We start from the raw sequence: 27902 nt of genomic DNA, 5'->3' as shown, positions 1-27902 counted from the left end.
GGACACCTCGTGGCCAGGGCCGGGCAACCCAGTTCACCCTTCCCAGTGTGGTGAATTTTGTCGCTCTTTTTTTGTGTGTGAAATTATTTTTTAACCATTTGACTTGAACTTGATTTAAGCAGATGCATATTCTTTGTGATATGACCACATGTGAAACAAATGATCATTTAGCCATTTATTTTTAGCTCACAATGACAACATTAACACAGTAAGACAGGTCTCTTTCTTAAACAGAAGCCTGTCATGCTTAACTTTTGAGAATATAAGTAAATCTTTCTTTAAAAGAACTCTGTCCTACTTAACTTAAAATTATATAAATTAATAGAAAGCAATAGAACAAAAATATTCTTGTAACAGTGCACATTTAGTGCATTTAGTACAGTTGGCTTCAGTTGAGGTATTATTTCAGCTTTTCTAAAGCTAATCAGCTGCTCCTGTTTGTAAACCCACTTGTTCCCACGATTACGCATCATAACTCATCACCATTATTAATCTATGTATTACTTTTATGTATTAGTCATCTATTTGTTGTAATCATCTATCCTTGCATTTGTTTATTACACAAAATAAATTATATTATCACACTTCTGGCCACATAGCCCTGATATTCACTGCACATGCCCATATTAACCTTAACCAGAGGGTTTAAAAAAAACAAACCAGTGTTTACATACCATATCTGCTTCTGCCGTGGCCTGGCGGACAAAAAATTGGTAAAGGGTTCCCCGAGCTTTCACGCCCCTCATGTTCTTCATGTGCCCACCAATAGAAGCATGCCTATGGAAAAAGTGCGCCAGCACACAGTGCAGTGCGCTTTATAGTGCACTTTTCCAGCCAGGTGTTTTCCTTTTCCCATTCCTCCCTGTACTTTTGCAGCCTTTTTTTTTTCTTTCTCTGAGCGAACAAACATTGCTGCTCTAATGCTGGGCTCACACTGTGCGATTTTTGGCCCATTTTGAGCCGATTTTTGAGTCGTGCGACCGATTTGGTGATCAGCCCGATTTTGGCCTTCATCGTGCGTCGTGTAGTATACGTGGGGTAACGAGAAGCGATTAACACCTCACGACCAGCTCCCGATCATCAATCGCTCGTGAGGGTGTCACCGCAGCTGCTCACGCGCAAACACGTAAACGTCGGTGAAAAAGACGGAGCAGCGCGGCTGTGCTGCGTGTGATCTGGACACAAGCGATGGAGGCACAACTTGTAGAACTTTGGAAAGCTCATCCGAGCCTTTTCGATGTGGCCTCACAAAATTATCACGACCACAACAACCGTGAAAATAGTTGGATTTACAATGTTGCTCAATCAGAGCTGCCTGATCAATGTTTTTCATTAGCAATTTAGCAAAGTTGATGGTGGTGGTGTGTCTGTGTGAGTGAAAGACAGAGAGAGCGAGCGACAGATTTTCTGTTATAACCTTCATTTTATGGACGCACAGTGTGCCGTCCGAGACTTGCACCGCAGTGTCGGCGTTTGTTTCCCTGTTGGCCATGCTTGTTGTTGTGGTCATCGGTTGTCTTCCGGTATTTTCTCCGTAAGCGACCTTTCCTCAACCAATGAGATGAGCGGTAATCTGACTTGTCATACTCGAATTGTCATAAGTGTGCTGTCAGCTCATTGGTCACAAAGCAGGAGAGGGGCTGGGAATTATGTTTTCAAACAAAGCGTTAATTCCATTAAAAGTTATAGACTACTTTTGATTCTCACTGTATTACGGGACAAAGTGCGTCCCTTATTAGCTCAATACGGGACGTGAACTTTTGTTTCGAAATACGGGACGATTCCGTTTTTTAAGGGACGGTTGGCAACCCTAAACACACGGCTACTCGTTTATAAATAATTAAATAAATACCCTACTTAAAAATATGACTGACTATTTGCATTTTTGTAGGGATTTAAGGTCCTTTTCATGACTTTTCAGCACAATTTAATAGTTTTAAAAGATCTCATCACCCATACGCATATTATGTCGCTTCCATTTTCAAATAATAAGAAGTTGTGTCCAACTAACTTTTAAAGGCACATAAAAACCAACCTTTGAAAATGACAAATTAGAAAAGAGACAAAATTTTCTTCCATGTAAAAACAGGTAATTTAGCCACAGACAACAGTAAACTGCAGCGTGTAGGGAGTGTATTGTTCTGAAAAACAACACAGAAGAACGATGATTTTAATAGATTTTAATAGAAAAATAGAGTTTTTGTTGCATGTGTGCTAAAAAACACAAAACTTGCAATGGTCATTGACCCTCCACCCAGAACAGTAAAATCTACATGATTTAACATTCACGTGCTGACTCTGATAAACACAAATTTCTGTAATTGCAGGTCCTCAGATTTATACATCGTCTCAATTTAATAATTCGGCGAGTGCACTATATATTGCGTTGTCTCCCTCTGGTGGTCAAATGCATGGACGCACAAGAAGAACAGCAGTTTCAACAGCTGATAGCTGGAGATGGTTTGAAATGGTGCCTTTTCAAAGTAAAGACAAATCTTTAAACTCTTCTTCTTCCCGTTGATCATCTGCCTCCATCTCACCCTGTCTTCGGTCACACCGACCCTCTGTATGTACTCCATTATCCTTTTCTGTGATCTTCTTCTTATCCTCCTTCTTTGAAGCTCTGGTTCTAGCATCCTTTGTCCAATAATATCTACTATCCTACAGTTAAATGTTCAAGTCTTACAAGCAAAAACATTTAACAACATAAATGCTGATCCCTCTCCTATTTAATCTTAATATGTACAGTACTCTGTTTTTGTAATTATTGTACATGACTTAAATATTTTTTCTGTAAAAATTGTGTGTGTTTCTGTTCTGTGTCCTGTTTCGTTTGTATATGTGCTTTTTTCTTTGCTGCTGTCACAACCAATTTTCCCCTTGTGGGACAATTAAAGGATTATTCTATTCTATTACAAAGTAGCTGGTAGGAACAACTCTTGATTCCAGCTAACAGAATTGTGTCCTGTCCTTGTGAGTTTCTGTTTTCTGCCCCATGTTCTCGTGGATCTTGAACTTTGCTGCACTCTGCAATCAACCTTGATAAAGGTTAGGGTTTTGAGTCCTGCATCTGGGGTCCACTTCCTGAGAAATGTTGTTTCATGACAGAACAGTGTGAGTGTCACATGCAGCTGATTGCTGTGATGTTGAATTCAATTCAATTCATCCATCCATCCATTCGCTTCCGCTTATCCTTTCAATTCAATTCAATTTTATTTATATAGCGCCAAATCACACCCAATGCCAAGGAAGGTTCTCCTGTCTGAAACTGTTGTATAAGCATGCAGCACTTTAATTTTGGCTCTTGGCAAAGGCGGTCACACTTTTCTCTTCTCCTCTCCTTCCTTATTGAAAGAAATCTCCGTCCCGGGTTTCTCCATGGATCGGGTTTCCTCCAAGGCGTGAGCACCGATAAGCAGAGTTCTGTATAAAATTAATTATTCAAAGTAAGCTCAGGTATGCCGTTCAGCAGGTTAGTTACAGCGCCGGGAGTAGCTTGGGAGAACAAAATGACACAGAAACTGCTTCAGGTTGCTCTTCCAAAATCAACTCAAAGGTTTATTCAGTATACAACAGTTTATATAGAGGAAAAAAAAGGTTTGTGTGTCAGCAGATTCTCAGTTCAAACCGGTACAGACCAAATAAGGAAACGTCTTCCTGCCTTGTGAGCAAAGAAGTATCCTTTGTGTAGTTTATCAGTTCAGCTACAATTTATGATCATTCCAGCAAAATACACTCCTAGACATAGAATACAGAGTTCTTTCATTAGTGAATTCTGAAACGAACCACCTGGCCTTTAACAAGCTCTTTTCTAGGAGATAAAGAAAAAGGGAGGATGGGAGTAAGGAAGTGATCTCGTCTCTGTGGTGTTTTCGACCTTGAGGTACCATCCTGTGATTCTTACACATTAATTCTTGGGTCACAGAGAAAGAGAAAAACAACTAGTAAATGGGCCTTATTGAGTAACAGTAATATCACTATAAAACAATATCCTGTAAATGCTACCATGGTATCAAAATATCACAACACTTATCTTCCCTGCTTTGCCTCTTATGTCCTTGTCTAGTCTTGTGTGTTTTGTATTACTTTTCCCTGGAACACTCTCTCTCAGTCTGTTCTCTAAAACCTAAAGAGGAATTATGGATTTGATCAACTGGTCCCTAAATGCAATTAACACCCTTTTCTCAACGAGAAGTCTGGGCTCGGGTGAGCCTGAGTGCTGAAGATATCTACCTATTTGGAACCATGATAACAGGGTTCTTGCTGACCGGAGCTGGCTTATCGAAGATTAAAGAAAGCAAAAAACCCCACAAGGCTGCCCGCTGGGATTGAATCGATGGGACGAGTGGTGAGTTCTCAAAATGGGCTCATTGAGCGCAGCACGGATAAGATCTTGGAGAAGCTTACGGCTGCCGTGAACACTCAGAATAAGACCTCTGAGCGAAAATTGATCACATCTTGGAGAAGCTCACTGCGGTCGTGAGTTCTCAGAATCGGCTCTTTGAGCACAAGAATGACAACATCACAGAGCGTAAGTTTGATAAGATCATGGAGAAGCTCACGGCTCTCCAACGAGAGATTGAGAGACCAGTGTCGGACTGTCAGAACAGCTTTGAAATTCACATGAGTTGTTCGCATTAAAGTAAAAACCACCATCACTTCATGTGGATACTGCTTCAGCACCAGCTGTGGTCTCAAGGCTGGAGCCGAACAACAACACCCTGATAACGACTGTGTTTAGACTGTTCCTCCCCCATGCAAGGCCACCTGGGTTGGCTGGAAGACTGTTTACTAAGCCTGGCAGGGCGAAGGACACTGTCTCAGCTGAACTCTGGACACACACATACACTGATACACACTCATCCCCCTCCCTTTCCAAACGCCTTCGATGCTTGTCCCCTCCCGGGGAAGATGGCGGTCAACTGGACCAGCACAGACATGCTGCAGGACCGGATGCGCTGTCTACACCGGCTCTCTCTTACCCTTTACCCGCCCCTGTTGCACGTCTTGTGTTTCTATGGTGTATTGACAGTCATGTGCTTTTTGTATGCGCTGAGGTATTTTTTTTTTTTCTGTTCTCAAACTGATCTCCCTGTTGGAGCTCAGTCTGGGGGGAGTTCTTTTTTCTCCTCGTCTTTCCTCATGTGGTGCATTTTCCATTGCTATACATCCCTGTCTTCCCCATGTGATGTTTGTGTAATGTATGTATGGTCGGAGGGTAAGATGGCGCTGGCATGGCTGGCAGCCTTAACCCAATTTCCCTCGGGATGAATAAAGTATGATCACACAATCAATCAATCAATCTTGAACTCACCCTAATAGGGGCATGCTGTTGGTTATATATATTAGGCCCTGAACTTGAAACAGGCAACAAGTAGTGAAATGCATTATAAAAATATGAAAGTATAAAAGGAGATCTTAACCATATATGAAAATATTTCATCCTAACAATGGTTTAATTAAACCTTAGTTTTTAGAGTAAAAAATCAAGTTAAACTGATCTGATTTCAAAGACTGGAAAGAAAGAAAACTAGTGAGATGTACAGATAGGTCCATAAATATTTGGATAGAGACAATTTTTTTCTAATTTTGGTTCTATACATTACCACAATGATCTTCGAATCAAACCACTTGAATGCAGTTCAAGTGCAGCCTTTCAGCTTTAATTCAGAGGGTTGAACAAAAGCATTGCATATTTTTTGCATTGAGTTCACCAGTGCTTTCTGTCTTTCTCAGGATGTACAACACTGTACATGGACTAGTAAAGCGCTATATAAATACAGGCCATTTACCATTTACCATCCTTAACGATTGCTCATCTTGATGCATGCTCAATCATCCAGGTGATTCATTCATCCATCCCAAAAAGTTGCTTTTGTTCATCTGGACGTTGCATTTTCAGTAGGAGAAACTTTTTGTCACTCAACGAAGTGACTTCTTCCGTCTCAGCTGACTTCAGGTTTCCCCAACCTTACAAGGACGATGTTTGCACAATGACTGAAACTAGCGCCACTGGTGAACAATGGGCTGTGAGGTCAGTTTCTTGATCAGTAATATACATTTGTCATGACCATTGATCATCAACCACTGATCAAAGATCATTGATCAATATCCAAGAGTTAAACGACACGGAGACTCCAGCAACACTTAAAAGTAATAAGAAACAACTTTATTAAGTGACCAACGTGTTTCAGCTTGTGGCCTTCATCAGGGTCATTGTCAAATGTGAAACAATTTGTGTTTAAATAAAAGTCTGGAAACAGAAAAAAAATTCAAATGGACCAATCACACCTTCACAAATAAACCAGCTGACCAATTGATATTTAATGAGGTGGTATTGGCTAATTGGTTAATTGGTTAGGTCACAGCCCAAATAGATTCTAGACTAAACCATTAAAGATTAAAAGGGGGAGGGGAAAATAAATAAATAAATACATCAATAAAATTTCCTCACATGTATTATAGTAATAATGCTCAAAATTACACAGAAAAATGCAAATAAATTAATATAAAAATAAAAAAAGATAAAAATTAAAAGTTAATATAAATACACAAACATTAAAAGAGGGAGACAAAGCAAAACATCTAGTTAAAAAACATAAAAACACAAAAGGTACAGTTCACAGAAACTCAGTAATAAATCCTCACTCATAGGATGTAAACTCGAAAACACGAAATATCCAGAATGCTTCAATTCTTTCTGATAAAATTAATATTACCACTTCTTTGACTGGGTTTAATGGCTTCAATGCCTATAAAATTAAGCTGATTTATAATGTTTTTTATTAAAATGTCTTGCAACAGGACTAGTTAATTAAACTTCTGTGTTCATTAATTCAATCTTTCATAGGGCATGTTGGGGTGGAATTATTTGAAGTGCCTCAATTCTATGCTTTATATTAACTAAAGTGCCATATAATCATATAGTGTAGTATTAAGTGGACACGGCCCTGAAAATAAAGGCATTAAACTACATGTCCCAGCTTTGGCAAAGTCAGGCTATCGACCGGACCTCATCCCACAGGCTATACCCACCAAGTCTGTATGGTTTACCGAAGATACATAAACAGGGTGCACCTTTAAGGCCAACTGTCTGTATAATCAACTCGGCCACCTATAACATCTACGTTTCTGCCTTCAATCCTCAACCCGCTGGTAGGCAGCTCTGAACACCACATCCAGAACACTTTGGATTTTGTTGAGAAGGTGAGAGATGTCATTATGGAGGCAGATGAAACCGTGGTGGACCGACACATCAAATTCACCAGGGAGGATATGAACAGTGGCAGGTTAGCCTTCTTAGACTGTGAGATTTCCATCAGTAATGGGGGACATCTAAAAGCTGACGTGTACCGGAAACCTACGCATATGGGTCAGTATTTAAGGTTTGACTCTCATCATCCACTGGAGCACAAACTGGGCATCATCAGGACGCTACAACACAGAGCGAACACCATCCCCACGGACACAGCAGCCAGAGAGGCAGAAGAACATCAAGAAGGCCCTGAGTAACTGTGGTTATCCCAGCCGGACACATTTATAACTGTACATTTACAAATGTACAGTTATAAATGTTTTTTATAACTCCATGCACATTTACAAATGTTTTGCACATTTGCATAATGTACTGTTTATAAGATTGGGGAAACCTGCAGTCAGCTGAGACTCCACTTGGATGAGTTACGAAATGTTTCTCCCACTGAAAACGCTACGTCCAGATGAACAAAATCAACTTTTGGAGATTTACTTACCTGGATGATTGTGAATGCATCAAGGCATTTTAGCCCATCTCTAATATTTTTACCTCTCTTATGAGTTATCATTGGTGGTTCTTTAAAGGTTCCTAATAAGTTGGGCATATCCTTCAAAATGATCCAATGTTTTAAAATAATTTCTTTAATGTTTCTGGTTTTTGGTGTGAAGGTTGTGCAAAAGACAAGATTGGATTTAAGTTTTGGAGGTTTCTAAATTCTTACATAAAAGATAGCTCTCATGTGAGGATATTTTATTTTTTTATTTATCTTTATCTTCTTCATGCACCTTGGAAGTAGGTGAAGTTGTGCCAGAAGTATTTGTTGCTATCAATGGCCAAGAGTACCATTCACAGACAGCTTGGGGAAAGGCTGCAATTCATGGTCTGGCAGTATAAAGGGTAAAAGGTGTCTTTTACTGAAATGTGGCTTTCAACTGACCACTCTGCCATACAAGCCACATTGGTGGAGTGCTGCAGAAATGGTTGTACTTCTGGGAGGTTCTCCTGTCTTCACAGGACAATACTGCAGCTTTGTCAAAACATCGGGTTCTTGGTTATCTCCCTGACTACAAGAAAATCCTTGAAGTCCAACCTTTGTAATGAATTATTAATTTAGTTTACCTGCATTTAACACTACACGATATTTGGTAAGAGGACGGTTGAAAAGAAAATAATGGTGGTTGCAGTTAGTAGATGAACCCATGGTATAATTTTAAAAGTCCTAGGTGTTTTTCAGAAAAGTTGACAGGCATTTGACGCTTTCCAATATTTTAGTAGCTGCCCCTATGGGATGACTTTGGATATCCTGTTACTTCCTTCTTGAGTTAACACATTCCAGTGATTCCTGAGATTAGGGACAAAACAGGTTTTAATTTTCTAAAATATATTTTTTGATTTTTCAAAAACATATTTACATATAATTGTTACACAAAGTTTTGGCTGTCTCACCGTGTTTTGGTACAATCTCCCAGGTGTAACATTTTTTAATAATTTATGTTTTTGCTGGAGAAGTGCAACGTTTAGTCAACACCATCAGACACAAAGAAATGCAAAAATACATATTCTAAATTAAGTTGTTTCAGCTATTTTGACTATTAGTAGCTTGTCTATTCTACTGTTTATGCACATATGTTTTCAAACTAAAAACCATGTTTAAGAGTAAGATTCTTTGGCTTTTTATTATTAGAGTTACAGTCATACATATTTTCAGAAGCTTGTATTTAATCTCTATAAGAAACAATCATATTTAGCAGCATGCAAATTACACATTTGAGAAAACTACGTATTTCTATTGGAAGATCATGAGGGAGGAAAATATATGGTTCTCCAAAAGAGAAAAATAAAGAAAAACTCCATATTATGGAGTTGACAAGGTGCTGACGGTGGTGACACAAATCTGACGGTGGTGACACACTAGTAGAAAACAAGATATTATTTCTTTCAAAATGACAATTAAACCTTAACAACTTACATAATATCACAAGACACATCATAACAATTCTGTTTTTGCACATGTCAAGTTCTACATCTTAATAGTTCACCAGCCAGTAGCTGCCTGCTCCTTGATTCCTAAAGTTCTCTGTGGTTGTGTTTAGACCCTGCTGGACTTTCTCTCCTTTTGTCTCTGTGCTTGTTTCCAAAACCTTCTCTTCTGCCTTTTTTCTTTCTTTCAGATCACTGATGTTCTTTATTTTTCCCTCTTTCACTCTATTTCTCCATCTTTCCCTTTATGAGAAACTCTTTCAACTCAGGCTGGCTGTTAATTTTTTCTCTCCTTTTTTGATCATTCCTGTTCCTTCTCTTTCGTTCCTCTACTGACAGCTTCCCCTTTGCCATTCTAGCCTGAAACATACCATTTTGTAATTACTATAATTTTTCTGAACCATATGAATTCATTTGGATTTTATCTGGCGAACATGTTTTTTCTCTCATCTCACGAATCACTGATTCACGAGATTTTCAGAAAACTTTACCTGTAGGATTCAAACTAATGGTATCAATTTAAAAATCCTACGTTGCCTCGTTCTCGCATTGACTTGAGTATCCACACCGACTGCCTGGCAGGGTGACAATACCCCATCAGCCTTTGAGATGTGAGAATGTTGTATAAAGTGCTTTGAAAGGACTTCAAGGAAAATTTTAAGTTTCGGTGTGATTTTTAATGTACGGTTTATATATAGGTGATGGTTCTGGTTTTCATTGACCAGTGCCATGTTCTTAATAAAGTGCACATTTTATGGCATAAATTTGCAACATGTACACTTCATTTGTCAATTTCTCATTTCTCATATTTGTTTAGCAGTATAATTGAAAATACAGTTATAGTTGGTGTGTACTAGATAAGCTTTCAAGGTAAAAATGTGAAGCATGAAGTAGCCTTTGCAAACAGATTCCTGTTTAAACAAACAATGACAACGGTGACACATGTTAACAATATAACATTAATTAAACGTACATATTTACACTGACAACAGGTAAAATATTGAATATTTTACAGTTTTATATGAATGCCGCTGTACTGTACAGAAGAGCTTTTGATAAACCAAAGACAGAAATGGTGGCACCTCTACAAACATCTGAAACAACTCAAAATAGTTCCCTCAGGGCTGTTAGCAAAAAAGAAACGTAAGAATGTATAGTTTTACATTTGGGCCAGAAGCCGGATTCATGTTTTATATGCAGTCCGTGTATATATTGTTGAGGATCATCTTCTGTTAGCCATGAAGCTTGTTTCATTCTTCCACTTATAGCCTTCACTCACAGGGAATCCTACATTTAGAATCAAGTTTAGGAACATGCAGTGAGATTAAACACATTTAAAATAATTTTTTACTTTACCTAAATGAATAATTAATGAATAATAATCCAAAACACTTTAAAGACTTCAAAAGTACACACTTTGTTTCTGTGGAGTGTCCCGATTTCTGGCCTTGGTCAGCTGAATGGCTTCACACTTGGTCCTCTTCATCAGAGGAGGTACAGACGGATAGAAGCTGCGTCTCCGCCTGTGTGCCACATCATCACCACATCTACCTTTCTTCATTGACTTGAAACTGTTCTGGGCTCGTAGGTTACTCTCCACACTAGTTTTTTGATCTCTCCTGGTTGGGACAAAGCTCTTTTGACTGTCATTAAACACTTGCTTCTTGGCTGAATGCTGCATGCATGTAAAGGATGATGGGTCCTTTGTATGAGTGTAAGACTGACTTAATGTTGAGGTGCTGCTGTGGGAATGAGCTTGCTGTAAACTGTATAAAGAAAAATGTCGTCTGGCACTAGCTGAGCTGGTATTAGTTTTAGAAAGTAATGTATGGTGTGTATCAGTGTGGCGCGTTCCTCTGTATCCAGTCTTGTCATTTATCTCTTTGTAAAGATGTTGCGTCTCCTTTTTAGAGGAGCGAGTGTTTTTGCTGGTTTCTGGTGTCACCAGAGTTTTATTTTTTTGGACTGTAGACTGCTCCATGTGCTTCAGGTGCTCACTAGGCTGAGAAGCTCTCTGAACAAAAAAGTGAGGACTCACAGGATTAGGACTCAAATCCAGAGTCTGGAGACACCTCTTAGGCATGTACTTGGAGGATGGACTAGTTTGTGCATAAAGTAAGGCATCATTGCTGCCCTCAGTTTGTGATGAGAGTACTATGGTTCTTCTCTTCTGTGTGTTAACGCATTTTTCTAATGCTTTTTCCAAAGTCCTTTTTGCCTTTTGTTGAACATGCTTGTGGCAAGCTTTAGTGGAGTATACCTCCCGCTCCCCAGACATCAGAAGCTTCTCAGATGAGTCTTTGGATGACAGACCGATTTGAGAGTTTTCATTGGCAAAAATGTTGGTTTGAGCTTCCATGAAGGTACTATTGCTATTCTCCATGTCTAAAGAAATGGTCTTCCTTTTGGTAAGGACTTTTTCCATGTCTGTTTCCACTGTTTTTGAGGTAGGTGGTCTGTTGGCTTTTTGCTGAAAATGCTTAGGATGCCTTATAACTTGAATCAGTTTTCTCTTCTTTATACTGTGCGATAGTCTAAAACTTACATCCCGTCTCTTTTCTTTCAACTGTGGATGTTGAAGTTTGGGTTGATGCTGAGACTTTGTGTCTGCAGGAAACATACCAGGCTCTTTGGTCTCCGTTTTAGCACTTTCATGCTTGCCGTCCTGCGTTTTATTATTTTTCCTTTTTTCACCTTGTGAAGTACCATCCCTCCCCATCGACTCAGAGATTAGTCCACTTCTCCTCTTGACATGTCTGCTGCTTTGTTTTTCTTCATCATCACTGTCAAATATCACTATAACAGCAGGATCATCTGAAATGCTTCGTGCTTTTCTACCATGGTGAGATCCAGTATTATTACACTTTTCTGTCCTTTGTGAAAGGTCAGGGTTCCCACTCTGGATCACTTCATTACAACATCTGGATAAATCTATAGATGTACGTCCATTGGTTTGACAGTTTCCTTCCACAGTTTCAGGAGAAGGTTTCTTCAGTTGATTAAGGCTGGCAGCTCCACTGTTCTCTGTGCGCGTAGAGAATAATCTCTTTGTTTTTGTCTCTGGACAGCTTTGGACACCTTCATCCTCGGTGTCAGAATCAAGGTTGATGATGTCATCCTTTTCTGAAGACTTGCTTCTGTTCCCCGTTTGACTTGGTTGTAAGTTTGCCATCTCATGGTCTTCATTTTCTTTTTCAGAACCAGAGTCATTTTTCTCTGCTGACGCAGGCGCTGACAGGTTACTTAACCACTGTTTGGACACGGTCAGATAGTTACGTCCTGAATCAGCAGAGTAATCGGAACTATCGTCAGTTTCACAACTGTCATCAGGAGCACTATGTGACTCCCTATTTTGTGGTCTCTGAGCTTTAGTCTCAGTTGTGCCCCAGGAAGAAGGCACCATGAAGGACTGTTGCATTGTCTCTCTAGATTGTATGACTTTTGCTAGATGAGAAGGTGTTTCAAAAACCTCCATCATGGAAAAAGCAGAAGCTGGCACATGGTTTGGAACAGATCCGGGTACCTCACAGACAGCTGGATTTGTGTCACTTTGTTTTACCTGGTCTTCATGCTCACCATCATGCTGTGAAGCAGTTTCTGGGTCAGCCTGGCCTTCATCTGCTGGTTCCCATTTAACATCTAATACGCTAATAGGCATAACAAGCCAATCATCGTCCTCATCAGTCTCCTCTTGATCTTGCGCGTCAGAAAGGGGGCTCAAAGAGCAGCTTGCTTGCCAATCTAAATGTTTCTCACCGTCACATTTAGGACATAAGAAACGTTCAAACCCATCCTCAGTTTCAACAAAACATGGACAAGAGCAATCTTGTGCTATGCCAAGTGTTTGGTTCTTTGGAAACTCGGCCTGACTCTGCACATGTCCAAACTGCGTATTACTGGCTTCAGACACGTCACATGAAGGTGAAGGCATCTCCTCGTCATTATCATCATCATCAACTTCTGGATTCTCATCTTCACTCACATCTTCATATGAAGGGTCCCTTTGATTTGTGTTTAGGAGATTCGTGTCCATATTCGATAAATTTTCTGTGTCTGAAATATCTTCATATTGTGGATCTTTTACAACCGTTACATAGAACAGCTCTCCACTGCTCACTTTATTCAAAGGAAGAGATGCGCTTAAACAAGCCTGTAAACACACACCAGTTGTATCCTCTTCAGCATTTTTATAGCTTGTTTGGTTGCGCACCGATTGTTCACTTTGGTACATAGAGACTCGCGTTTTGCCAAGCTCAGTTTTATCAGTTAATGAATCTAGGCTGGAAAGTGCAACTGCATCCTTAGATTCAACATGGCAGTAGTGTTGGTCTTCAATTTTCTGAAGTTGGTTTACATTTTTATCTTGATTTCCACCAATCACACAAGGCCCACTGCCTAAACCTACTCCTTCAATTGGTTTGAGGCTAACATCCTCCCTCTCCCATCTCACATGCTTGGATAACAAAGGTAGAGTGCCTGGTGTTTCTTTGAGTCTCTCACGCTCTCCTTGTGAGGAACTGCAGCGGACCGTTAATCCTGGGTACTTCTCAGTCTCTTCTGGCACGGTGACCCCAGACACTGCTGTCACAGTCACTGGACTCTCTGCTTCATTCTTTGTGCAAGTGGCAGCAACATCCAACATGACATGTTGATAATCTGTGGACATAAAGAGATGAAAGTTACTTATATCACCACTCCAGGTTTGTTGCAGTGTGATTCAGAAAAGTTGTCCAGCTCTGCAATTCGTTTTACATTCTTCAGTCTAGCATTTGGATTCTTTGGTGCAGGTACTGAATAATTAGGAGTGGTTATACATTATTTCATCAACACTGGCATGTCTTTTACCTTCAGTTATCAGAACATGACTGACAACCCTTTACAGACATAATTCGATCCAAGCAGATGCATTTTGGGAGAATGTTTTAAACTTTATACAGCAGAGATTAGTGTACCTTTTAAACAGTTCTCTGATGCAGACGTATCATAATTCTTGTTAGAGCTGGGAAATAATTCTGTTCCTTTGCTGCTTTTCAACCCGTCTTGGTCAAGAGGTTGTCCAGTGCAGTGTTGAATCCCAGAAGCGTTGGAAGTCTCTTTCTTCTTTACGTCTGACTTGTAAAAGGCAATCTCTTTATTGATGAAGTCAAACATTTCATCTGTCCATGATTTGGCTTTCTCAACTTCAAAATCTTCACATTTTGTTGGTTGATGGCTGTGAGGATAAGGAGAGATCTTCCGCTGTCGTTTCCTCTTCAGTCCACAGTTTGTTGAATTTCTCACTTCTTGATTCTTACAATGTCGTTCATCTGAAATATCAGCTCCAATATCAAGTTCAACATTGGAACCCATTTTGTCTCTTGAAGATGAGGTGGTAATTAAGGATCTACAACAATGGGCATGATGTGGACACCTTGCTCTTAAGCCCTGGAGAGCATACATCCTGCAAAAACAATGTAAACCAAAATCTGGGTTATAGTTATACAATTACACACACACACACACACACACACTTTGTTAACAGTTTAAATGGCCAACATGGAGACAAATGCCACCAGTCTCCATTTAAGATGAGGGCAAGTTCTCTACCTCCGCCCTGTACACAGTCTTATCTCCATCAGAGTTGAGCTGAAGATGTCGTATATTATGTTATTGAATGCTGAGCTGTCCATGCAGAGCATCCTTACGGAGCCCTTCCTCTTCTCCAGATGACCCAGCTCTCTGTGAAGTGATGGTGATTGCTTACAGAGCAAATCAGTCCACGGAGGATGCAAAGTGTTGGGTGTAGACAGTCTCTGATGTGCTGAAATAGTATTCACTCAAAACACTTAATTACTATAGAAGTAAGGGCTATAGGTCTGTAGTCATTCAGGATGTCTATACCAGGCTTTTTGGGGACGTGAATGATAGTGGAGGCCTTCAGACAGGTAGACGGGGAACTGTGCCATGAGTCAGGGAGAGGATGCACAGGCTTTAACCACAGCCCCTGAGACTGGCAGCTCTCCTGGGGTTCACCGCTCTCAGTCTCCTCTTAACTATCATTAGCTTACAGCTTGAAGTGTTTAAGGTATGTGCTAACTAAAAATAAAGGCAAGATGATGGTTTATTAAACCTTTAATGACATTTGCAGGTTGTCTCTGTGGAGAAATATAAATAGGACACCGGAGTAAATTCTCTACAGTCTCACTCTTCTGTTTAACGTTTATTCAGCTGTGTGAAAACCAACTTTGATCTCAGCAAACCGATTTACTCAGGGACAAATAAAACCCTGAAAAATGCCAAAAACATTTTAAAGTTATCTAAGTGATTATATATATATATATATATATATATATATATATATATATATATATATATATATATATATATCTATATCTATATATCTATATCTATATCTATCTATCTATATCTATCTATCTATCTCTCTCTCTCTCTCTATCTCATGTTTAACCTGAGTAGCCAAAGACCGAGGGGGGTCTGAAAACAATGCGCCGGGAGTTCGTTGTTTACGCCGGCTTGAACCCCCCCAGCTAGCTATCGAGCCAGTGGGTAACAGACGTCTCCAAAAACCCGAGAGCACTTTTGCACGTATATGATGTCTTGATAAACTGAGCAGATATTTGAAGTTTACACAGCTACATTCACACTTGAAAATATCTTTAAAGTTTATTTTGTGACCCAGAAAGAGAAATAAGAGTAATATTAAAACTAGGTAGCTGCTACCATTGTTGGAAACTGGAATTGGCTGGGCCATGCTATAAATTCTGGGATAGGTTGGGCCAAGAAGGATACACCCGACCCATCCTTCAAATCTGGGGGAAAAGGAGGACACATTTGTTGGCTGCATTTGGAGCAGTCTTTGAATTTGGACAGCCTTTGTTGCAACACTGTAACATAATCGGCCTACAAATAGAGCTGGGCGATATAAGATTTTTTTTCATATCACGATATGTTTTTTCCCCATTTCAGGCGATAACGATATCTATCACGATATCAGCCAAATAACTATATTTGTAAGATTTAAATGTGCCGTTGCTCACAAGTAAAATGTGAAATAATCAGCAGCTTGTTTTGATTTAAATATTTATTTCCCATAATAAGTTCAACAGGGTAGATGTACTTAAGGAACATGAGACTTTTTCAGATAAATAAAGGCAAATATTGCAAACTACACAAAAGGCAGCCGCTAAAGCGTTTAAGTTTCAAAATAGAACAAACGAAACAGACTAAACTGTCAATTCCACTTAGAAACAAAATATTAATTCTAAAAATAAATCTTAGTTTGTTTTACAGAAGAACAGACAAAACTGACTAACTTTTGTCAATGTCAGGAGTTTTCCTGTAATGCAACTCAGGTCAGAATAAATGACACTCAGACAGGTTTGCAGGTTTAACGTGCACACGGGTGAGAGCTCAAACGGAGACTCACACTCCGCAGCCGTTGCCACCCTTTATTTATACTCAAGCATGTTTGCGTCACAGACACATGAGTGGAAGAGATAACATACAACAGTAGAGACTTTATGCTGAGCTTTGCACAGTGTAACTTCTCTAGTAAAAAGAGCAAACACATCTAGAGGACCTCAAATGAAATGTACTTCTATACATAAACATAAAATCTTTCAACAGTCAATATCAAATAAACTGAGAACTAAAAGGAAATTCTCGATCTCTCCTTGTTGTATAGCTGAGCTTTTCAAACAGTTTTAACAGTTACTTTAGTCTGACAAAAGCCGAATGACGAATCAGCGCTTCCAGTCAGAGACTGAGCTGCACCGCTTTATTGTATTTCCAGACTTGCTTTCGGCACATTTACAGTGCGCGCTGCTCTGTTTTTTGTCAGACTTGAAATAGCAGAAATACCTTCACACTACGGAACTTCTCTGGCCTTTCCGTTCGACAATCTCTCCGGCGTTGGAACCATCATCTGTTTTCTCTTCGGTAACCGTCGGTCACGCTCGGTTGATGTTTCTCTAGTCGGCACACTCATTTCCTCCATTACCCGGGCAGTACGGCGGCTGGCTGCTTCCCAAACAAATACACATGTGCGGCTTGGCACTTGTGCTGTATGTAACAAGTCACGTGACGTGACGCTGCGGCTGTGATTGGTTCAGCTCTGCGCTACTTAATTTGGATTGGCTGTTCTTTTTTTTTTTTTTTTTTTTTTTTTTTTTAAGAGGACAAGAGCGGCGAGATCTATCGCAATAGTTTAACTTTTCTATCGAGAAAGTTATTTTGCAATACATATCGTTATATCGCCCAGCTCTACCTACAAATGCGGCCTCCGAAGGATGCCACCACAAAATCTGGACACAGCTACGATACCAGAGACAGCTTCTTCTTCTTCGGGGTTTAACGGCAGCTGGCATCCTTGCACATGCATTGCTGCCATCTTCTGTTCCAGTCTGTTATTATACTCTTAAATCCTACTACTTATTCCTGCATCTTACAAAGCTTCAAACGACGCATCGACAATTTTAATAGTCGATGTAATTGTGACTAAACGACTAACTGTGGCAGTCCTGATTACAAACTGAACAGACATGACTGGGGGATAGGATTGCCTTGACAGTGTGAGGAGTTGTTAGAAGACGTAAAGTCCATCGTGAACATCCGATGACTTGTATAGTGCACTATATAATATTTTGTATTGTATTCATTGTAGACTGGGATTTCTAATCAATTTAAAAGGTTTTTAAGCATACCTGAGACCAGAAGGTTTGGTCTAAGCTGACTGATGGTTCCCATTTTGTAATCTGAAGTGATTCTGATCTACCTTAGAGAGTGTCCTGTACCGTATTTTCACGACCATAAGATGCACCATACTAAAAGGCGCCGTCTCAGTTATGTGTGCCATTAATGTATTTAAGACACACATAAGGCGCACCTGATTATAAGGCGCATACAAGTATGCGTGTTTAAAAATAAAGCGGGAGCAAAACTGAGTTTGGTACTCACATTTTTATTACCGGTAATTGTCATCAAACCCATCGAAGTCCTCATCCTCTGTGTCTGAATTGAACAGCTGCGCTAAATCTCCATCAAACATGCCAGGTTCACTTTCTTCACTGTCAGAGTCACTTTCCGTGCCGTGCGGCTCCTCGGAAATGATGCTGGCTTTTGCGAAAGCTCGAACAACAGTGCTAGCAGACATGTTAGCCCAAGCATCTACAATCCATTCGCAAATTATGGCGTAACTCGCCCGGCGCTGCCTTCCACTCTTAGTGAAACTGTGGTCCCCATCGGTCATCCATCGCTCCCACGCCGCTCGGTTCACACCGATGCCCAGCGGCTGGAGTTCCTTTGTCAGGCCTCCCGGAATGACAGCAAGCTCACAGTTCATTTGTTTCACTAGTTTTTTCACATCGGCTGTGAGATGGGCACGCGTAGAGTCACAGATTAAGAGCGATGGTGATGCGTGGAAAAAACCACCTGGTCTCCTTACATACACCTCCCTCAGCCACTCTTTCATCATTTCCTCATCCATCCAGCCCTTTTCATTTGCCTTAATGATGATTCCTGCTGGAAACTTCTCTTTAGGCAAAGTCTTTCGCTTAAAAATCACCATAGGCGGCAGTTTCTGTCCATTAGCATGGCAGCCAAGCACAACAGTAAAAGAAGACTTTTCATACCCCGTTGTGCGTATCGCTACCGTGCTGGTCCCCTTCTTCTCCACAGTGTGACTCACCGGGATGTCAAAAGTGAGCGGGACCTCGTCCATGTTAGTGATGTGGCTGGGCTGGATGTTTTTGTCGCCAATGTGTTTGCTGCAGTAGGAGCGGAAGATGGCCAGCTTTTCATTACCGGTATAATCCGCTGGAAGTTGCTGCGCTACCGTAGTCCTGGTCCGGATGGAAAAATGGCACCGTTTCATGAACCGAAAGCACCAAGACGGACCTCCTTGGAAATGTTCAATGTTCATCTCTTCAGCTAGTGAAACTGCTTTTAGTCGAATGGTGACCGTCGAAACGCTTCTCCCGCTCGTTCTTTGCTCGATGATCCACCGCTCGAGTCCTTCCTCCAACTCGGGCCACCTCGCCTTATGTCCGCGGAAACTCAGCTGCGTTTTCTTGACCTGTCGGAGCTCGTTTTCTTGCTTCCTCCATTTGCGAACCATCGATTTGTTAATCTTAAATTCTCTCGCGGCTGCTCGATTTCCATGTTCCTCCGCGTAGCTGATGGCCTTCAGTTTAAACTGTGCTTCATAAGCGTGTCTCTTTGCCATTTTCAGGGTTGTTAAAACAACAATGTTCCACATAATGCACATACCTGTCCTTTTATACAGGTATGTGCGATTGTCCGGTATATACGATCAACGCCCACACTTCACCCTTTAGCGTTCTCATGGTATTCTCTACTACGTCCTCCTTACAACACACAGGGCGCACTGCGCTATAGGGCGCGCCGTACTTTTTAAAGAAAATCTTAGACTTTTATGTGCGCCTTATGGTCGTGAAAATACGGTATATTTGAGACAGTAATTTGAGAGTTTTAAGATAAAGAAATTGTACCACACCCGGTGTTTGTAGTTCAACTTAAGGTTTAAATTTCCTTTTTATTACAGACTTAATTTGTTAATACAATTTGTTAATAAGGGAAGTTAATCTTATTATTCTGTAGTATGTCAGGGTTGTTACTTAGCCTGATAGGGCGGAGGACACCGTCTCAGCTGAACTCTGGACACGCACCCACACCCCCCCCCCTCCCTTTCCAAACACCTTCGATGCTTGTTTCCTGTGGGGGAACACGGCGGGTCCGTGTGCCGCGCTGGAATGGTAGCGCTGTGCAGGATGACTGCTTTGTTTCCTTCGGATTACTCCTCACCCCCTACCCAACCTTGTGGCTTGTCACGTACTCCATTGTTGTACTGTGGACATTTATGTGCTCTCTGTCCAGGAGATTTTTTTTTTTTTTTGTTTCCTGTTCTCATGCTGTCCTCCCATAGGTGCTCAGCACGAGTAGGTCTTTTTCCTCTTCTACTTTCCCATTGTTGTGTACTTTCAGTGTCTTTCTGTAACGCTGCCGATCTCCGACCTGTATTCCCATGTGATGTCCGTGTGTGTCCCCGACTTACACACCTCGCAGTGGGGTTCTATTCCACTGCGGGGCAACCTGCATGTGGCCAATAAAGCCTTTCATTCATAGGTGTAAGTTTGCATGGGATTAATGAAGACTCAGTCATTTCTTAGAAACTCCCACCAGCTGTCAGAGAAGAGCTGACGTTGATGTTTTAAGGCATTCATGTCGTTTGATGTTTGAGCTGATAAATGGTAGATCTGAAATCTCTAAATTATTGCATAGTGCCCATTCTACATCCAGCCAGGGCTCATCTAAGAGGGTGTGTTTTAACCATCCTGTGATGAACTGAAGCCTGTTGGCTAAGAAGTAGTGCTGAAAGTTAGGCAGATCTAGTCCTCCTTTGTCCCTTGTAGTGTTTTTAAGCTGATACGCAGGGGTTTATCTTTCCAAATGCATTTGGAAATATACAAAGATGGTTTACCTGAAATCACTTAATTTTTGGCAAGACCATCATTTTTATTGAAGCAATGCTTCCCATGAGTGATGTGGGTAGAGATTAGGGCTGGGCGATATATCGCGTTTTTTAAAAATATTGATATAAGCTGTGACAATATCCTTTATATCAATAAAGTCTAGGTTACGTTATAATTATAATGGTGGAGCTGCAAGTTTGCCTCCCTTTCGTCCACTTTTGTCTCTAAACAACGTTACTCGGCGCCTCGCCTCTCTCCTTCACTGAACACAACTCCCCCTCCTCCCCCACCGCTTCACCTTCAGGTAAGGACAAGATGGACACGGCAAACCTCCGTTAACGAGCTATTGCACATAGCCCCGTGCGTGGGGCTGGACGGCATGAACGTGTTAGCGAGCTAACCGCACTAATGCCATGCAGCTTACAGGGGCTGCACGGCCTAAAATCCTTTAGTTCTCTCAAAAGTTGACAGCGCGCCTTATGTATGAATTCTGGTTGTGCTTGATGACCGCAAACAGATTTTGTGGTACACGGCGCTCAGCAATACGTCAAAAATTTTTTTAGTACGACTTTGGTAAGCTACGGAGCTGCACCACTCTATGGATTATCGGCGCATTACGGCTACCGAGGAGCCTCGCGGAGTGATACGTACTGTGCTTCAACGTAATATTACCGTACGTGTGTGTATAAGGACCATAAATTGCACCTGTTCAGCAACGTGGTTACAAAGAGGATTTCAAACTCCAGGCTGTCAGTCACGAACTTGGGAACAGAGCAGCTGTGAAATCTGTCTTTGTTATTGTGCTCATCGTGTTTTAGTTTACATTTTGACTGCACAATTGTGAGCTTTTTGTTATGCAGAAAAAACATTGTTTTCTTTTATTTTTGGAGCATTATCATTTAATGAATGCTAATAATTTAGTTTTGAGTAATTTTTTCATGTACATCTATGCTGTATGTTAATAAAAGTGCTTGTGTGCCTGGGCGGTGGGTGGAGTGCCCTCAGGCCTCTGGGCCTGAAGCCCAGTCCTCTCTGGCACAGCTGGCTGCCGGCAGAGCCCGCGGGCACGCCACTGCAACCCCCTCTGGCCTCTGCTCCGTGACCTCTTGTTTGGGGCTCTACTCAGCTCTTCCCAGGAGGGTGGCACGGTCCCCCCCCTTGGTGGCCCTCGTACTCTGGGGCCTCTGGATGTCTGGGGCCTGGATCTCCTCCATACCTGCTTCATGCCCTGGGGGACGGGGCTATGGCTCTACACTCCCTAGCAGATCATTACAAACCTTTGGAATACAAGCATGCTGATCCACACAGGTGTACACAGATGCGGACTACACCTTTCTTGGCTGCTGCCTCAAAGCACATTGTGCGCCGTCTATCTTGCATGCTGCACAATAGCGTTTAATATTTAGTATCTACTGTCATCTACTGCTAGCTAGTTTGTTGCTCTTTTTGTGTTTGCTTTCTCTTCAGGGCTCGCAAAATTTCAAAATCCCTGGTAGCCCTTCGGGCAGGGACTCTTCAGTTTTTGGTAGCCTGAATAAAAAAAACAAAACAAAAAAAACAAAAAGCAATTTTTTGATTGATGTTTTGTTTCCTGTTTTGTTTCCGTTACAATATTATACATTAAAGTATAATATTGTAACGGAAACAAAACATTAATCAAAAAATTGTTGAAACACAAATTACAACATTGTATAAAAATTACAATCAACTCAAATATTTGGTTCTAATTGAACAGAAATTTCTATGAACTTGTAAGAACTGTGTAGGACAAGAATCAGTCTGTGTCAGATCCTGAATTTGAAATTTCCACTGAAGTCACAGGTAAGAGACAAGTGGAACCAAGATCGAGGCCATTTGCTGTTTGAAGTTTGCAAAGACTGCTACATTGTGCCAGTGGTAGTTCACTCTTTGCAACATAGTAGCTGTTCTAAACAGATTTTTCAGGTTTATTTTTAGTATGTTATTTGCAATTGGTGTTTGTTCTGGAAAAGATATTGCAGACTGAACAATAATGCGTTTCTTGCATTTCTCATGGGGGCCTTTCTTAAAATGACTGGTCCCAGTAACAAAGGCGCTTGTCGACTCAGAAATCGAGAGAAAACCAACAACACACCCGGCAGAACATTATGTTATTTACACGGGTGCACATAAGTGGTCCGCATTCACTGTCAAAATAAAAGACGCACCAGATAAGAAGTTGCAACACGCGTTTGCGTCCATATAAAAGGCTGTTTTTGTCTGCTAGAGTGGGATTTTCACGGCACATTCCGCACCACATCTCTGTGCGTTCATCATTTGTTTGAAGCCAGCTCACCTCCTGCAACCACTTTTCCGAGAATACGTGCTTCTTTTGTGGTTCAGCCTGCTGACATTTCTTTGGAGGTGGAGGAACATCACAGTAATTGCTTAAAGGAGCTTCTTCGACATCTTTAAGAGTTCTAAACAAATGTCTGTCCTCCTCCAGAAAATCTTATGTATGCAAACACGCGTTGCAACTTCATATCTTGTGCGTGTTTTTTATTTTGACAGCGAATGCGCACCTGCGGACCACTTATGTGCAGCCCTGGTTATTTAGCTCGTCATATTGCAGCCACAGAAATTATTTTGTCCATGAAACCATAAAGCTGCACTTTCTTTTTGCCTTATAGTCTGATTTGTCATAACTTCTCCGTTTTGTGGTAAGCTTTTCTTTGGCTGTCACTTCTTCACCCTGACCTGTCTTATTTGGCTCAGCAGAACTGAAATGCTTTTACACACGCACTCACATAACGCTCAGCGATTCTCTGCGCGATCAACCTCTCACATGTTTAAGCTGCGGGAGATTTCACTTGTCATGTTTGCATAGTAAGCTAACGATTGATAAGACGATGTCAGAGGAATTGGTGCACAAATTATCATCACTCACCAATCAGTGCTGTCGCTCTCTATACACAGTTCGCACGATTGCAAAGTGAAAGCAAAAAACAAGCGCAAATTCAAACACGATTTCAATATGTCACATATTGACAGTGGCTCACCGATGCCAATGACGTAATTACCCAGCTACATTTCCGAAAGAATGCAAAAGCATTGACATATCTTTCCTTCCTACGATAGGCCGACAGGCAGGGCAGAGATAGATTTTGGTAGCCCGACTGGAAAAATCGCTAGCCCCGGGACATCGGGCTAGCGATTTTGCGAGGCCTTCTCCTCTCGTTAACTGAGAAACTGCTGGCATATTTGTTTTACATCTATACTGTCCAGTCTCTCCTGGTGGACATGGCAACACGTTATTCATGGTTACATACAATTTTCGACTGATGTGGGCCAAAGCCTAGCACATACTTCCCAACCTTGAGACCTCAGAATTAGGGAGACATTCAAAAGGGCTGTTGGGGTGGAGTGGTATACATATGCATGTACAAAAAAACTTGTATCTTACAGTGTTTATTTATCGGATAAAATAAGTTAAATGCCACCGTTATTATTGTCCAGCCTGAAACAGGCCGGGGGTTAGGGCTGTGCGATATGACCAAATCTACGCCCTTGCCTCACCAACACTACTTTTTGCCTCAGCCTCTACCAGAGCCCCGTTCCGCTTGGCCTGTCAGTACATATCAGCTGTGTTAGGAGCCCCACAGGCAAACAAGCCTGATAGGACTCCTTCAGCCTGATGGTTCGCTTCACCTCTGGTGTCCACTATCTGGTTTGGGGGTTACCAACATGTCAAGTAACAACCACCTTGGGTCCACGGCTCAGTATCTCTCTTCACCTGAGGGTCCAGAACATATGGCTGCTGTAAGAAGATTTTTTACATAATACAATATAATCAAGTGTGCCTTATATTCAAGTGTTCATATATTTCAACATAACCAAGCTTATTGTTAAAGAGAACATGATGTATTCCTTACTTCAGTGTGTGAGATGTCAGATAAGCATGATATACTTCTGTATTCGTTATTTCAGAGTGTGTGTGTGTGTGTGAGGTCAGATAAGCGCTGAGCTAACGTCTAACCTCTCCCCGACTCCTCACAGAAGAGGAAGTACTATGTAACCTGCTTTTCCCTATAAATAAAGCAAGCAAGCCTGCAATCGGTGTGTGTCTTCTCAGGGACATTCACCCTGAGAAGACACACACACCGAACGTGCGCACGTTCTTAAAACTCTGAGTTGGTCTGCAGTGTCTTATTTCTCTTACTTGTGATAGAACAAATGTCTACCCCTGACAGCTGCAGATCTGATTATTCGATTGCAAAAATCAATCAACCTGTTGCCTGAACTGTCTTGGTGCCACGTGCACTTATGGCTGCCCTTTTGTTTGAACATGGTGTTCATTATGGACATACAGGACACCACTCTGCTTCAGATCTGGCAGGTCAGTCCCAATCACGCTGCTCCAGGTCTCACCAGCGTTGCCCACATGAGTGTTGAAGTCTCCCAGCAGGACAACAGGGTCTCAGGTGGAACTACCTCAAACACTCAGTGACTCCAAGAAGGCTGGGTACTCTGAAGCTCCGTTCGGCGCAGAAAAACATAACCTTGAGCACTTATGATGAGCATTTTTGTTTCCTCATAAAGAAGGGATCTAACCACGTTCACATTATATTTTTTGGGTGTCTTAGCATGTAGGTTTTGAAAATGAAAAGCAGCTATGTAACTCGTTTAGAACCGTGCTAAAACCTTAGAATCTCAGCCAAACACAGAAGAAAAAAGACAGAAACTGGCTTCTCAGTTTCCTCAGTTATCTTTGAAGTCAGCCAATAGACTAATTATTATCAGGAGCTATTGCAGCTAACTAGCCACATCAGAGCCACTTCTGCCTTTCTGTGTTTCAGCCTCAGTAACATCTGCTCCAAGTTTTACACCTCTGATGAAATCTCACAAGTGTAAGTTTATTTTGATACCAAGATTGTTTACACAGAGCTTGTAATTGCAGAACAAGGAACAAGTTAATACTGGGCCACTGGTATATAAAGAGGTCAGTTGTTACCTTTGGCCTGTCATGCTCAAACTCTCACATTTCAAAGACTCTTTAGACTTTGGGGGTTCTTTTGAACAATCTACAAGAACATTTGAGAGCTACTGCCTCAAAGTTTGACTGAAGAATAAGATTTTTTTTTTTTTTTTTTTTTTTATTCAACATGAACTTGTTAGTTTATAGAAGTGAAATAGCTGTCACACCATTCATGTGACATGGCCATAATGGCATAGCTCAGCTGCTGTCAGGTAACTATAGAAAATGTAATTTCAAACTTAATTTCTGTTATTACTCTGACCCACCTCTATGCGGCATTAATGAATAACAGCATCTACCACTCAGAGTTAATATTATTGTAACATACCATAGTTTATGGGGTTTTGATTTGGAATTTCATGGAAATTTTCAAGGTGTGCACGATGAATTCTTTGCGCACGCGGCTGATAAGTTCAACACGCGCGGTTTGTTGAATTTACGCGCGAGGAAGTTAATTGCTTTTCCCCACACACATTCACACTCCGACCAGTGCATCGGGAGCAGCTTGACCAATGATATTTGGCATGCAAACTGGAGCTGGTTCGAACAAAGCTTCTGATTAGTAAACAGCCACACCGGCATGTAAAACACATACAAACACTGACTTACAGTTTCACTTCTTTTGAAGAGATGACGCACAAAAAGTGAAATACATTTTGTTTTACATATAAAGTTAACATAAAATGCGCGCGCGCACACACACACACACACACACACACACACACACACACACCCCTTGTCAGTTAACTTACCACATTCGCCTTACTTATGACAATTTCCGTCTACTTCGAGGCTTCCACATGAACGCAGCAGCATATTTCCACTCCAGACTAGTGAAATCCACGAGAATGTTGGTTGTCATCAGCAAGAGTCCATGCTTCCTTATAAATTAATAATTAGGACTTATATTTTCCTCACACCCGCTTCTGTTCAAAGGGAATTTTGTCGACAGAGTCCGTGTTCCTGCGAACGGCGGTGTACCAAACACGCACGCTGCCTAGGCCACACACTTCAAACAAACACAACAGGAATGACTCAGCTGCTGCGTTTCCTCTTAACTGTCCCTCTCCCTGAAGGAATGAAAGGGCGAAACGGAGCCTTTATGTGTCATGTGAGCCAACTCTGATTGGTGTGTTTTTGGTAGGCGGGGATAAACTCGTACGAGGTGGAGCATAATAAATATCTAGAATTACATGTAAGCAGGGGTGTCCTCAGGATCGAAGACGTTAATCCAGAAATCCTGTATCCAAGTGTGCAAGCTTGGTTCTGTTTCTTTCGGGTGGATTCACATTATGACAGCTGACATCTTAATGCATGACATCACAATCTGGCAGCTGCTCACTAAACATGTAACAACTGTAAAAGTGCTGCTGTTCCTAATCTAAGTACACAATATTTAAAAATATATTACTATTGATTTAACACAGACTAGTATCCGCTGTCTGAGGAGGGTGCACAGTATCCTGCGGGACCAACATCACCCTGCGCGCCACCTTTTCCATCTGCTGCCCTCAGGGAGAAGGTACAGGTCTATACAGGCCAGAACATCCAGACTGGCCAACAGCCTGTATCCACAGGCTGTGAGGCTCCTGAACTCTCTGCCCCCCTCTCACGGACAATAACCATATCCAACTTCTTAATAGCAATGAACTGGTCTGCATTGGTGCATCATATCTTTATTCTCTTCCCCCTCCTGCCCCCCCCCCCCCCCCTCTTTCTTAAATACATAACTATCATATCTGATATCATATCTCACAGTACAATAATATTGAATGGGTTGCATTGTTGTATTTTGTCATGTTTCTCAGGTCTTTGTCTGAATTTCTACGAACATTATTGCTAAGGATTGTCTTATTGCATTGGAGTCACACTGGGTTAAATATGTACACTTGGGTTTTAAGGGGTATTTATTATTTTCTTCTTTTTTTTGGGTTGTATGGAAGCCCCAAACGCAATTTCATTGTTCTTGACAATGACAATAAATAAATAAATACTAAATACTAAAATTGCAAGTGTACAAATCCATATACTATCAATGAAAAATTTAACACAAATTCTCCCTGTGGTGGGGAATTTATATATATATACAGGTGCTGGTCATAAAATTAGAATATCATCAAAAAGTTGATTTATTTCACAAATTCCATTCAAAAAATGAAAGTTGTATGATGTATACATTCAGTCC

The 27902-nt window shown here is 41.1% G+C and overlaps 1 protein-coding gene across 1 annotated transcript; it reads right to left on the bottom strand.

The window, feature by feature from the left end:
- Window positions 1–10269: 10269 nt before the first annotated feature.
- LOC146614457 (uncharacterized) lies at window positions 10270–26771 on the bottom strand. Its single transcript, XM_085375946.1, has 4 exons — window positions 26470–26771; window positions 14188–14675; window positions 10652–13891; window positions 10270–10522 (listed from the first exon to the last, which is right to left on the bottom strand). Exons 1-4 carry the CDS (start codon window positions 26472–26474, stop codon window positions 10458–10460), a joined length of 3798 nt encoding a protein of 1265 aa, XP_085232072.1. The 5' UTR covers window positions 26475–26771; the 3' UTR covers window positions 10270–10457.
- Between the last annotated feature and the right edge of the window lie 1131 nt (window positions 26772–27902).

This window comes from Diplotaxodon limnothrissa, linkage group LG17 (genome assembly GCF_057381915.1).
Source record: "Diplotaxodon limnothrissa isolate DT_005_m linkage group LG17, D_limnothrissa_male_GT1.1, whole genome shotgun sequence".
Classification (NCBI taxonomy): Eukaryota; Metazoa; Chordata; class Actinopteri; order Cichliformes; family Cichlidae; genus Diplotaxodon; species Diplotaxodon limnothrissa.
Note: the sequence above shows the minus strand (reverse complement) of the source record. Positions and strands in the feature narration are given on the sequence as shown.